This window comes from Anabrus simplex, chromosome 11 (genome assembly GCF_040414725.1).
Source record: "Anabrus simplex isolate iqAnaSimp1 chromosome 11, ASM4041472v1, whole genome shotgun sequence".
Lineage (NCBI taxonomy): Eukaryota > Metazoa > Arthropoda > Insecta > Orthoptera > Tettigoniidae > Anabrus > Anabrus simplex.
Window position 1 is genome coordinate 79419011 of NC_090275.1, and position 15059 is coordinate 79434069.

Sequence of the window (15059 nt, forward strand, 5' to 3'; positions counted from 1 at the left end):
AAACCAGAAGAAGAAAATGAAAAGAAAAATTGGAAACGGAAGCTTACCCCCTGGGACTGGTATGAGATGTCCGCTAGCATTGGCTGCCTGAAGCAGACTGCGGGTAGCTCTATTACTGCTTCTAGTGTTGTATGTATGTATACGTAAAGGCGGAGAGTGAGTCTTGTGAGAAGGAGGGACGGCCGATTCCTTGGGCGGGTCTGACGTATGTGGAGGGGATGTAGGGGGAAGGGTTAGTGAAACAGTAGCTGTTGTTATAGGAGGAATGTTGTTAGCGGTTTTATAATTAAAGATGCTCATAAAACTATTTTTGTTTATATTGAAAACAGAGAGTAGTTCTGGACTTCTCTCGATTATTGGGCTTTTAATTTCTGAAATATCATTTAAATTTACTTTTCCATTAAAATGCTGGTTTAAGGATATGTAGATGTTCCCGAACACTGTCATCAGTTTACTTTTATTAATTTTATGATTTGAAGGTCTTTTTCAATTGTCGTGAATCTGTGACCGCTCTCTTCCATATGGGTGCTCATGGCGGAATATTTTTTGTGTTTTGAAGCGTTGTAATGTTCAAGGTATTTGGTCAAAAAGCTACGTCCAGTTTGCCCGATATAAGAAAACCTGCAATGGGTACATTTGAGTCTATAGATACCAGAGCTGCCTGCTGTCATTTCTTGATGGATACAGTACTTTTTCATCCATCTCTTGGCACAGGCCAGAGTAAAGTGTAGCTTCCACCTATTTGTATTGAAAAGGTGGACACAATAATTTTAATCTTGAAAGATTTTACTTATTGTATCTTCAATACGGAACAAAATGAGATTAGTTACTTGTAACCAGTGAGGAAAGCAATGGCAAACTACCTCACTTCTCATCTTGCCTAGTACGCCTCATTTTGGTGCTGCCATTGGTTTTTGGGGTTTTCTTATAACCGCATAACCTTTGGTGGTGCTATTTGAGGATCCAACCAGCCTCTGGGCTGATGACCTTACAGACAGACAGATACCAGAGTTCGAGAATTTATCGCAATTGGTGTTAACTGTATTACAGTTGAAAAACAGGTTACGGTTCATGCATCAGGTTCTATAAGCGATATTGATGTTGTATTTCTTTAGAGTGTTAGCAACTTGAAATAAGCCTGAGTTTGTATAGGTAAAGGTGGCATATTTTGTCTTCTTAGGCTTGTCCGGAATCAATTTAGTTGCAGTTTTAAATTTTATCTTGTTGATGATTTTATTAATTATCGAGTGATTATAGCCATTAATTCTGGCCAGTTCTTTCTTACGATTTTCAGTTGAAAGCGGAGATCTCTGGACAAGACTAAAAAATGCAGCACGTTTTTGAGATTGCGGATGTAATGAATCATTTCTTATAGTGATGGGAACTTATTTTTCTCTCTTGAAACATTTAAATCTAAGAAGTTTAAAGAACCATTGACTTCGTCTTCCTTAGTGAATTTGACATCGTTGTCAAGCTCATTAAGGGATGCTAGTATACTGTGACTATTATTTTTTTGTGTATCTATAATGGCAAACAAGTCATCAACATATCTTAACCATAATTGAAGACCGTTGATATTATTGATTATTTTGTTATTTTCCAAATCATCCATAAAAATATTGGCTAGAATGCCCGAGATTGGGTCGCCCATTGCTAGGCCCTTTCGGTGGTGTATACTACTATTGAAAGTAAAATAGTTATTGTTGAGTACAAATTCTAACAAACTGATGAAGTTATCTATTTCGCATTTGCTTAGGTTACTATGTTTTAAAAGATTTGTTTTGATAATCTTGACAGTTTTATTTACTGCAATATTGAAATACATTTTGGTAATGTCATAGGATACCATTATGTGATTGTGTTCACGACTAAATTTCAATAATTTTTCACAAAACTCAACAGAATTTGTTATATAAGCTGTATTATTGAACTTAAAATGTTTACTGAGAAAATTATGGGAGTTTTGGGTTAATTATTATAAGTTTCTGATACTCGTGTTCCTGTAATAAGAAAGGTAGGTTCCTCAATAAGTTCTTCAAACTTCGTTGGATCTTAGGGGTGGGATCTGGATCTTAGGAGTGCTATCCTTATTAATAATAGGGGCTCTGAAATTTGGAGCGTGGATTGGCGACCACGGGGCCCTTAGCCGAGTCCTGGCATTGCTTCCACTTACTTGTGCCAGGCTCCTCACTTTCATCTGTCCTATCTGACCTTCCTTGGTCAACTCTTGTTCTTTTCCAACCCCAACGCTATTAGGTTTCCGAGGGCTAGGGAGTCTTTCATTTTCATGCCCTTCGTGGCCCTTGTCTTTCTTTGGCAGATACCTTCATTTTTCGAGGTTTTGGGTCCCTTCATTTTTTTTTTGTCCTCAGGGCTAACAACCTTGAGTAGACAAACCGTTACCCGCTAGGGTGGCCTCATCTAGATACTCTTTGGACTCAACATGAAAGGAAACATTAATATAAAGAATATCCCAGGTGGTAACAAATCCACCCCCACTTGTGATGGGGCAAGCAGGTCATTGAATTCTGGGGAGCCTGCACCTTCATGTACTCCACCATGCAAACAACAGAAGAAAAGAAAGAGAAATATCACCTGCTTGGCTACAGTGAACATCAACTCATTGCTAAAGACTGATAAACTTGAGCAGACTCTGGACGTGCTGAACAAATATAACATCAAGATTGCAGCACTACAAGAAACACGATTCATGGACGAAGATGCATTTGAATCCCAAGGATACAGAATATACAAGGGGAAACCAGGCATCAGGGTGATGAAGACAGTCCCACATCTTGGCACTGGCTTTGCTGTTCATCATAGCATGATTGATCACATAATAGGGTTCACTTCACCTAATGGTAGGACCTCCTCAATATCTTTGAGGTTCCTTAATAGGGCGTATACCATAATGAACTTCCATGCACCCACAAACGACACAAATAGAAATGACCTGGAAGCAGTTGAACAATACTGGAGCATTCTAGAAGAAGCCCTGGATAAGATCCAACAACATCATGCCACCATACTGATGGGTGATTTCAATGCACATGTAGGAAAGGAGAAAAAATATCGCAGGATAGTGGGCCTCTACCCAGCCCATAAGAGGACAAATAAGAACGGAGAACGTCTTATAGACCTTTGTCAAATATGGTCTTGCCTTGGAATCAACTGCCTTCAAACACCTGCCTATGAAGGTGAAGACATGGAAGAGCCCAAATCCATTACTAGGTGAATTCCAGATAGACCATGTGGCCATGGACAAAAAGCATCACAATGAGATTCAGAATGTCAAGGTGCTAAGGGGTGCTAACTTAGACTCGGACCATTACCTATCTCTGGTAAAAACAATCCTACAACCACTGAGGAGGCCACCGAATGTCGACAGAAAGGCTAAAATACCAAAGTTCAACATCCTCCGACTGAGTGATGAAGACTGTGATTTCAAAATCACTCTGAAAGAAAACACACAGAAGCAAGGGTGGCCCAACCTACAAAAAGCTCTACTGGACGCTGCTCAGAACACCATGCCTGCCTCATCCAACAAAGGAAAACATCCATGGTGGACCACTACATGTGACCATGCTATAGAAGATAGACGCAGAGCCTGGGTCACGTGCAACCAATGCAAAAATGAGGCTAACTACCAGGCCTTCCTTACTCAAAGGAAAATAACTGCCAGTATAGTACGACAGGCTAAGAGGAACCATAACAAGGCTCTAATACCACAGGTGGAAGAGGACTTCAAGAAGCACAACTCAAGAGATTTCCACAGGGAACTCAGAAAACAGACAACGAAGTACACAGCTCCCACCCTTCATCTTCGTGGACCTGATGGGAAGCTTCAGTTCAACAACAAGGATTGTACCAATACTCTTGCAGGCTATTTCAAACAGCTCCTCAATGCAAAGGAACCTAAAGAGAGACTTGCATTCTCCGAGCCTCTTTCCAGAAACCGAGACTCCACACCGCCAACCATTGAAGAAATAAGGGAGATTATCAAGAGCCTAAAGAACAACAAGGCGGACACCATACTAGCGGACTTCCAGAAGGCATATGATTCAATAGATAGGCAGACCCTCTTCTCCACCTTATGGGAATTAAGCCTGGATGAGAAGACCACAGACTAATCCGGGCTACGCTGAAGAACACCACCTCCAAAGTAAAGTTTAGAGGTGAGCTCTCAGAGAGTTTCTCTATCCAAACGGGAGTTAGACAAGGTGATGGAATTTCTTGCATTCTCTTTAATTGCATTCTAGAGGTGATAATCAGGGAATGGACTGCTACATTACCTCCAGGAAGTGGACTGAAAATTGGCTACAAGAAAGATAATCTCAGTGTACCTTGCCTGGCCTTTGCCGACGACCTTACCTTATTAGCCAGCAACATAGAAGAAGTTACTTACTAGCTACAGAGCCTCTATACCATAGCAGCTAAAACCGGCTTGAGGGTCAATACAAAGAAAACTGAGTTCGTGACTAACATAAAGGGAGTCCCACCTACTATGCCATTGGAAAACGCCACCATTCGTAAGGTTTCTACAGTGAAGTACCTACTGGAGTGGATTTCAGCAACCGAGAATGTGACTTTAGCAATAGACACCAGATGCACCAAGTTGGAAAGGATCTACCATTCCTGTAAGAGCATCTATACATCCAAGTGCCTCTCTAAGAACCTTAAACTCCAACATTACAATTCAGTAGTAAGACCGTCCGTACTGTACGCCTATGAGTGTCTTCTGATGAACAGAAAATGTCCAATGAGGAAGCTAGAGCTTAAGGAACAAAAAATACTAAGCAGGATTTTAGGACCAATAAGAGAAGAGGATGGTACTTGCAGGATAAGGCACAACAATGAGATCTATGACCATCAAGAAGACATAGTTACATCCATGAGGAAGAGGCGATTGACTTTCTATGGGCATTTGACTCGTATGAGTACTTACAGACTTACCAGCAAGATCTTTACCACTACAGGCAGAGGGAAAGCGTCCAAAAATAAATGGATCTCCACAGTGAAGTCCGACTTAGAACAGCTGGGGATTTCAGAACAAACCAGACAGGATCGTGTATTATTCCGGCGGTTGACCTTTCAAGGTGTCTTTCCAGAGTCTCTCACCAGCAGAGTACAGGCACCACCCGACCGAAGTGGACCGAGGAAAGGAAACAAGCACACAGTCAGAAGATGAAAGCTTTCTGGGTGAAGGAAAAACAGAATTTCCATACAAGTAGTCGAAATGAGCTCCGTGGTCCTCAGTAGGTCCAAACAACAAGAAGAAGAATAGTATAACTGCTGTTGGCAAAAAAGTTTTCGCTTTTCTTAATGTGATCATCTTTCTGTAGTAATACAGTGGTGGTACCTTTATCAGCTTTAGTTGTAAAAATGATATTGTTATTGATTTTGTTTCTTACGTCATGTATTTGTTTGCTAAGGGTTGGATTAGAGGAGGTTTTCAGTTCCTTCGCCAGACAAGGGAGCTTCTTTTTTATCTCATATTTGATGTCGTTATGAACTTTCACGCAGATTTTATGAATGTTGGCTTCGATTTCCGTGACTGTGGTAATCGAATCAGCTGTTTTATTCGGGTTAGGCCAGTTAAATTTCAGCTCTTTTTCGAGAAGGGGTAGTACATTGTCTGAAAAATCAGTGTTAGATAAGTTTACTGTTGTGGGAAAATGATTTAAGCTAGTCAAGGGGTATTAGTTTTACTGTTAACATTATTCTGTTTGTTCTTAACATTTTGCAATTGGATCAGTTTATTATCTAGTGTTGTTTGTTTCTTATTCACAATGTCATGAACCTTTTCGCTGACAAATCTAGAATATGAACTCCATTCTAATGGGGACAGACTGGAGAATATTTCAAGATGTGTTTTACAAAGCTGTAGATTTAGGAACGATTTATTTTTGTAATGTGCTTTGATCTCGTTTTTTAGCCAAAATTCATTAACTTTCTTTTGAGTTCTACCTGAATCGGGGATCAGAAAGTTTTTCTTTGAAGATGATTAAGATATTTGGGAATTAATCCATGCTTCAAACATTCTTTCAAAAATTGAATATCTCTTGATATTTTACTGACCTTTATTTTGAGATTAAAATATCTATTTCTTTTTGTAGCCTGGTAGGCTGCTAAATTACATGTAATTAACCTCATATTAAAACTGTATTGAAGATGATATATTAAAATTATAAAATTCTTTCATTTATAACCACCAATTCAATACTTTACAATACACTCATTGAATTATAATATAATCATGCAGTGTCTAATATTGGGACATGTTTCGTTCGACATAGCGAACATCATCAGCCATTAATGCAACAAAAACTTGGTCAGGGCCCTGAGCTTAAAATATACAGAATGTCATCATCATATTAAAAATCAACCATGTCGTAATTAAAAGTGATAATTAACAATCAATAAAATAAAAACATTAGACTTGAGGCTGTAACAATATATGCAAGTTAAAAGCAAAATTTGACGTGGAGCACATTAACAGTGGCAATCTGTGGAATTAAAAACAATTATGAGGCTGCTGAAACATGACAAGGAATATTGTGACATAAATATACGTCAATGTGGGAAGCATGACAGGGGGAAATCTATCTAATTTAAGAACGTGTCTACAAGGTTCTTAATTTTTTTGTTCTTCGGCAGTGTTTCCATTTTTTATTCTTTATGGTTGTGGTAGTGGTTATGATAGTAATACGAGTAATAATAATAATAATAATCATAATAATAATAATGTATCTTCTTTTGTAGGTATCTGGAATTGGATATTGCTGATACAGTGACTGAAAATATAATTCAACATTTTCCAAAAGTGAGAGCGTTTATAAATGAGAGTTTGGAAAATGGAGGAAAAACTTTGGTTCATGGAAATGCTGGTATCTCTAGAAGTGCTGCTTTGGTACTAGCATACATTATGGAGAAGTATGGTCTCTCCTGTAGGTAAGTTTGTGCCTTGTTTGAGTCTATTTTTTTTTGGTCTTTGTTAAGTATCCTACATGGTGTACATGTCTAATATATATATTGTACCGGGAGATGATTGTGGGGTTTGAGCATGGGAAGGATCTCAGGTAGTGTCCGGTGTTTTTTGGAGCAGGTACAGAGAAGGATAGTATCGCAGGGCGAATAATAGATGGCAATTCTTTTTTCTATAAAATTTATTAATAATAGCCACAGGTATATCACCCTGCACTTGCAACTCAACTTGGTAGTTAATATTTGCCAAAATGAAAAATTGTTGTCAGTTCATCATTTATGGTGCTGACCTACAGTCTTTCTAAATTTTGAAACACAAAATAAACACACACTTGTCATGGAAAGTTTGACAAATTAAATATTTGAACTCTTGCAGTATGTCTTTCAGTTTGTTTAAATTGAAAAAATGAAACGAATATAGCACTTCAATTAATTAATGACTTAGAAAGGAATTTACAGCAAAATATGAATTTTTAACTGACGATGAAATTATGAATTAACATCCACACACAGCACTTGTAAGAACACTGTACTGAACAAAGTGCTTAGTAAAAAGTCAGTCAATTGTGATTACTCACTCAGATTGCGAGAAGATCTGCTTACACATGTTGGAGTTGTGTTGTACGGTGTCTGGAATATTCTGCGGAGTGCAGACGAAGACTCAAACTCAGCACCGGCGATGTTCAGTGATGATACCACGTTTATCTCCCTCGTCGACGTCCCTCAATGGGTACCACAGCTGAAGAAACCATGTGAATCCCTCGTTGGAAGCGACGTTTAATGTAGCAGGATCTCGTAGCTCTTTTGCCAAGATTTCCGTTGTTCTTGGAAGTAATGTCGGAACACGGAAAGTTCAATTGGCACTATTGAAAATATTATGGATGTTAATATCGCACACCGTCTTAATGCACAGTTCTATTTTTACACTGATTTTACAGCGTTAAATTAACATTCGCAGTCCATGCTGCAGAAAACACAGTTTTTATATACACAGTTCATAAACACTTGAAAACGTGATCTATCACAGTTTCTATCACAGTCTCTGAACAAATATTATTAACAGATTAAGGCGGTTTTATGGTTATATTTACACCACACTAGTCCGTACTATTTAATATTATGGAAAAATGTCCTTAATGTTCACTGGATTTCTCACCGTAGTGATCGGAAGATCGAGAAAGTGCACAATGAAAATAGTTATTCTTTGCCCTGTTCTGGGACGAATATCGAGTAAATACAGTCTCGCACAGTTCACTGTAAGGGAAATATGTCTTAGAAGTGGTTTTAAATTACGATTTCAGATTACCACACGCAATGATTTATGATATTAGCACAGTTTAGAATTATGTGGAACTTGCACAGTTCACGGTGTCGTATTTTAGTCAGTGAAATATGAGATCTAGATGTAATGCACAAATCAGGAGAATAATCCTTTAACCATCTGCCAGATTGGAACGTTCCAGGATCTTTAGCATTATACACAAGCTGAAGATTGTGCATGTCCATCCATTCATTTAGAATAGCTCCATTTTGGTCTTCTTTCTGGTATCCCCAGACATGACTTTGACTGTTGAAATCACCAACATACACAACTGGATGACTGAAGAATCTTACAGGTGGATTTGGCCAACTAACTTGCAGTGGTTTGTAAATATTTGCAACCGTGGTGCTGGCAACTTCTACACCCAAAACAAAAATATCTGCTGTTCTATCCTGGTAAGTAAGATGGGACCTGACATATTTTGCAGTGCCATACTGTTCATCATTTATGTACCCAACCAGAACGTATCCATAAATTCCTCCTTTTCTGAAATATCTGCATCATTCTTGGTGTTAGTCTCCTGTATTGCTATAACATCTACTTCGTTCTGCAGCATCAGACGTGAAAGGTGCTGCTACACAGCAACAAGTATGCAAGAGAACTTACGAACGAAAAGTCCTTTTCAGGACCAGCCCTGCACAGAACACTCATCAATCCCTATTGGTAACAGCTTACGAATATGTCACTTGAACATTGAACATGTCTAATGTTTTGAAGTTATGTTAACAACATGTAGGAAGAATATATTTTATTAGATTGTTAAATTAGCTTAGATTACATTTGAAAATACAGTCTGTCTTTAAAATGTTTTGATTCCGATTTTCATGGCCTAGAACACTAGATATAATAATCCTTGTTGGTTATACCATGAGAAATGCGATGTACTGTTGAGATCTAGGTTTGCTTTGTTGGAAGAAACCATCCCTCTTCTAATAATACCAAAAGATTTGAACTTTTATGTTAAATTTATATTCTGCAGAAGGAAAGCATTGTCTTCAAGATACATGCTGTTTCTCATTCTGCACAGCATAAATTCAAAATACTTCTCATGTCTTCTCTTCAAAATCTTGATTCTCTAGCCTTCCAGGAGCTTTTCAAATGTTGTAAAACTTGATTCAGGGCCCTACAGAGTTTTACAAGGATATACAAGAGAATCATAGACAGTTTTAAATTCGACTTCCTAATGTTGATATACATAGTAGAAGTCCGCTGTAGCGAATGTGTGATATAGTGAGAAAACCTTTGTAACAACAGGTTTTTTTAATTTCTATTCCATGAAAATTCCTCTATTATACTGTGTATTATCCTTTGATTACATTGAGAACCCTATCATCGATGCATCTGTTATTACAAGCAATTAAGTGTGCATTATTTTTTTTGTTATCAATATTTTTGCACTCCAGTGGTTATATTGAATGTTATCAATCATCTTCGGTATAGTTTTATTGCTTTGTCCACCAGCAAGCTCTTTTGTCGATATTCGAACTTGAAGGCGATGCCAGAATCTATTGGTAATACTCATTGACTGGTGTTCTATAAACAAAGTTTGAAATGAAAGATAACATGTTTCCGTAATAATTGCGTAAATAACTTGGCCAGTAGCAGTAGTTAACTCGTTAGAAATAAAGGCTGAAGTAATTGCTTAATTTTAATGCTATGTACTGAAGTAAGTAAAAATATGATACACCTTAAAATACGGCGCAGAGTGAATGGCTGATTTCAGAGGGTAGTTTGTGTAAACACCCCCCCCCGTTTGGACCCGGTCACATTAATTTAAAGCAGATATAAATCAAGGTAATAAGGTAATAACCAAAGTAATAAACCTGAAGGAACATACGTCAACTGATAAGACACCAATATAACATCGCAAAGTTTCGAAAACATACACATGGCTAGAAGCAAAGATAAGCAGGATTACCAACATAAGTAGAGAAAGGATGTGGGAAGCGGACTGGGATCCCTAAGAGGATGTGATCTTACATGACGTTGTAGGGAAAAAGATGTGCGAGCGGTTACCCTTCATTTTGCATTTACTAAGAAATAAGAAAATTTTAACATAGTTGAATAACAGCAATATAAAATAAAGTAACATGATCAATAAAGAAAAATATAGGGAATCGAACCGCGAGGTTCCTATCTATAATTCTTCAGAAAACCAAAATTGTATATTACAAGTTCTAAACCATAAAATATTAAGATTACATTTAAGAAAATGAGAACAACTTCTGCAATTCAAATTTAGAAGGAAAATTTGATGGGGAATGTAAAATCAATTACAACAATTTTACCAGGAAAATAGAAAAGGAGATTTTCAGATTATTACATTTAATTTACAAGGAAAATTGACGAAGGAATTTAAAATTTAATGCAAAAGCCTTTAGAGTTGCTGTCTTCGTAACACATAGCTCCAAACAGCGTACACTACATTGACGCAGGACTATGGGAGGCAACCCCGGATGGAAAATTAAATTTTACATTATACAATTAAAAAGGTTAATAAAAGGGAACTGACTCCAATAGAAAGGATATGTCTAGCTGGCGAGCTTAGGCATTACAAAACAAAACGGCGAAAACCAGGGTCTAAGGTGAACTCCGAAGCAAATAAATTTACATGTTAATTTGAAATTCGAGAAAAGAAAACGTGCTTACCCTGGGGTGGCTGGAGCTGCTGACGGGACCACACTCGAAGTGCGTCCGACCGTGAGGACGTACGAAAACCAAAGACGTAGACCAGAGCCCTGCTCCTAATGAGGAGAATAAGGCCTGAAATTGAGAAACACGCAAACAGCCAATCGGGGAAGCTTACTACGATTCGACCTGAAATTTTCGCCAATGAAGAAGGTCGTTATTCTGACCAACAAATTCTAGAGGTTTCGATTGCAAAACGCAGCGATTTCATTATCGAAGCCTCCACGTGGTAAATACAGGGTGATACAAAAGGTTGTTAACAGATTGCAAGTTACAACAACACAACTACAGGAGATCTCCAATACCAAAATAAATGTCTTTCTTCCAACACATATAATGATTAAATAAATATAATTAAATATCTTTCTTGTGAGTCCTGAAAATTCTTATTCATATTTTTTAAATAAATTCACGAAAAAACCCAAATATTTCATTGACTTCCTCGAAATGTCTTTGAATGTTCCTTAGTTTTTCATTGGCGATTTCACAAAATTTTAGCATAATAACGAGACAAGAATTAAATGATCACATCCACGTTATGAACTTCTCACCACCGGTGACAGTTTATTCAGTAAAACCTTATTAGAACAATTCTGCAAGGGACAAGGAAAGAATGTGTTTTCTTCCAACATCTGTGTAGATTACGTCATGTATGTATGGGTACAGTGAAAGATATAGGCTATCTACCGTTGTTAAAGATGAGATGAGAGTATTATAATGCGTGAAAAAGACGAAAGAACAAATATGAAAAACTTTTCCAGTGAGGCTTATTAAATAACAGTGTATTAGAAGGAGTGTAAAATACCAGACAACAAATATAAAGACATTTGCACTGGAGTCCACATAAGTATCAGCGCATTATTGTAGTTCACACTCTTTCTCATGTAAATGTCAGCTGAAGCCTTATATTTTGGACCAGTGGATTATTAAACATTATTTTCCGATAACACTCTTCGGCCAGTAATTATTTGGAGGTTAAACTTGGCCATGTGTGAGAGAATTACTTTGACAGTCATCTTGAATGCAACAGCACTTCGATCGACTTGAGTTGGAACTCATAAGTGCGAGTGTCGACATATGCGCCACCGTTGAAAGATGCGTATACTTGTCCACTTCCTGGATTTTAATTTTGTCTTCATTTGTAAGCAATTTCACAATTTTTTCAGTATCCATAACTGGGATACCACAGGACAAATATGCACCATGCTAGTTAGTTTCACACGATTATGTTCCTAATCCGTAGGTAGGCTATCACGCGACAAATATTCACTACCTTCGCTGTATCACTCAACACGGAATACATTTCTAACTTCCGAATGGAATCCGAAATACAAGCACAAACTGGCTTACTGAGTTATTCCATGAAAACCAGAGAACAAAATTGAACTTTCTTGAGGCTAGCAGCTTGCTTTCCAAAGGAGTAATTTACGCTGTAAAGTTAAGGAATTCTAGGCCATTTACCATTTTTGTTTAGGGGTTATGATATCGATTGAATGAGACCAATAAGATCATAAATGTAATAATATTGTTGTTCTTCTTTTCTCTTTTCTCCATGGGGCCTCTAAATATTAGTTCCTAATTAGCGTCGACCTCTAAGATCTTTTGCTACCATGTTTTTCCTTCATTTCCACCTAGATATACCTGCTCCCTTCACAAAGCTGCAGGTTGTTCTTATTGGGTGTCTTGGACTTTCTCTCTCTCTTCACCTGGTAGTCCTAGAGTGGAGAGTCTGATTCTACCCAGCGCCTCACATTCGAAAAGTATGTGTTCAGCTGATTCCTCTGCTTCATTGCATTTCCGACATATATTGTCTCTTATTACTCCAATTCTATGTAGGTGTTTTTTGAGATGGCAGTGTCCTGTCAACAGTCCTACTACCCATCTTATATGTTCTCTGCTGAGTTTCAACAGTTCTTTAGTATGCTTCTTGTTTGCTCCTTTTATCAGTTCCTTTGCACGCCTGCATCATGGAGTATTTTTCCAGTTCTCCGTTTGTTTTTTTTTGTACCCATTTTCCTATGTAGCGTCGGGCTTGTCCATAGGAAATTCAGCATACAGGTTCTGGGCCTATAAAATGTGTTTCTGCCCCTTTCCTGGCCAGTTTATCTGCCTTTTCATTTCCTTCTATACCTGCATGCCCTGGTACCCATATTATTTTGACAATGTTGTACTTTGAGAGCTTCAGAAGAAGTGAATGACAATACCAGACACATCTGGATATTATCCGGACTGCTTTTAGTGCCTTAATAGCCGCTTGGCTGTCCATAAAAATGAAAATGTTCTTATTCCTATAGTTCATTTTCAGATTTTCTTCAAGACATGTTGTGATAGCTACCACTTCCGCTCGAAAGACTGTGGTGTGTTTGCCCAGGCATATCTGGATTGATCTCTCAGGTCTTCCCCAGTTGATCCCTCCTTGCCAACCCCAGTCATTGAGTCATCAGTCCACTGCACTATATTTTCTTTTTCAGTATTTCATTTGTTGATATCCCAGTCTTCTTTTTTTATTATCTGGGTCTCAAACGGTTTTCCAAAGTTGTACTTTGGTATCATACGATCAGAAAACGTGTGTAGAACTTCCTCTGTTATTACTCTGCTAATTTTACAGTGTCCTAGATTGGGTCTTTATGCATTCCAAAACCAAACCAAACCCCATGGCACTACAGCCCTTGAAGGGCCTTGGCCTACCAAGCGACCGCTACCTAGCCCAAAGGCCTGCAGATTACGAGGTGTCGTGTGGTCAGCACAAAGAATCCTCTCGGCTGTTATTCTTGGCTTTCTAGACCGGGGCCACTATCTCACCAGCAGATAGCTCCTCTATTCTAATCATGTAGGCTGAGTGGACATTGAACCAGCCCTCAGGTCCAGGTAAAAATCCCTGACCTGGCCGGGAATCAAACCCAGGGCCTCCGGGTAAGAGGCAGGCATGCTACCCCTACACCACGGGGCCGGCCTTTGTGCATTCCAGCAGTCTGATTGTGCCAGTCTATATGAACTCATTCTAGCCTGTCCTTTTATGAAATTGTGTAGTGATGGGAGGTCTAGTAAAGTATTCAAGGCTTGTGTCGGCGTAGTTCTCATAGCCCCAGTTATGGCTATGCATGCCATTTTCTGTAGGCTATCCAGTCTACTACTGACCTTTCCTTGGCTTACTTTCTGCCACCAGATGATTGCAGCATAGGCCATCAACGGTCTAATGATCATTGTATATATCCACATTACAATTGATGGTGTTAGGCCCCATGTCTTCCCGACAGCTCTTTTACATGCATACAGCAAGTCCTTATATATACACCTTGCCCAAAGAGCTTCAGTGATCTCTTTCCCTCTAATTGTTTCCTTCTTGTAAGAGGTACCAGTTATCTTGTTCCGGGTTGTCGGATAGTTGTTCTTCCCGACACCAGTTCTCCACAAGGTTAAGTGATCTTTGTATGAGGTCCTGTATTACACCCATCACCTTACCTCATATCGCAATCCTTGGTCATCTGCCTATCCTTGCGTATAAAAACCTTGTTCGTTGAGGATAGCTATGATTTTGTTCACCACGAGGTTCCACAGCAGAGGAGAAAGAACTCCTCCCTGAGCACAGCTTCAGTTGGCCCTAACCATCAGCGTTTCTTCAAAGAGGGTTACTTTTTATCTTCCTTCTAACATGAATTTAATCCATTTGACGATGGTTTTTCTCACCTTGCTCTTTTCCAATGCTTTGATCATAGAATCATATGTTGTATTGCTGAAGGCTCCTTCTATATCTAGAAGTACTGCCAGTGCAGTTTCTTTATATTCTAGGCTTTCCTCTAGTTTACAAAACAACTGGTGGAGTGCTACTTCAGTGGATCTGCCAGGTCGATATGCAAACTGTTTTTCATGTGACTTTGAGTTCAGTTGCACCGTTCTTCTGATATATTTATCCAGAATTTTCTCCATTGCTTTCAGAATGAAGGAAGTTAAACATAATGGTCTGTATGCTTTGGTTTGGGCATAATTTGCCCTTCCAGGCTTATGTATGAATACTGCTTTAGCTTCAGACCATGAGGGGAGGGCTCTAATCTGTATTGGAAATAAC

The 15059-nt window shown here is 38.5% G+C and overlaps 1 protein-coding gene across 1 annotated transcript in view; it reads left to right on the forward strand.

The window, feature by feature from the left end:
* The window catches only part of LOC136883048 (serine/threonine/tyrosine-interacting protein), a 72221-nt gene that overhangs the window by 33250 nt on the left and 23912 nt on the right, over positions 1 to 15059 (forward strand). Inside the window, exon 3 of the mRNA XM_067155189.2 lies at positions 6763 to 6951. Coding sequence (XP_067011290.1) covers positions 6763 to 6951 — 189 coding nt within the window. The remainder of the gene's footprint in view (positions 1 to 6762; positions 6952 to 15059) is intronic.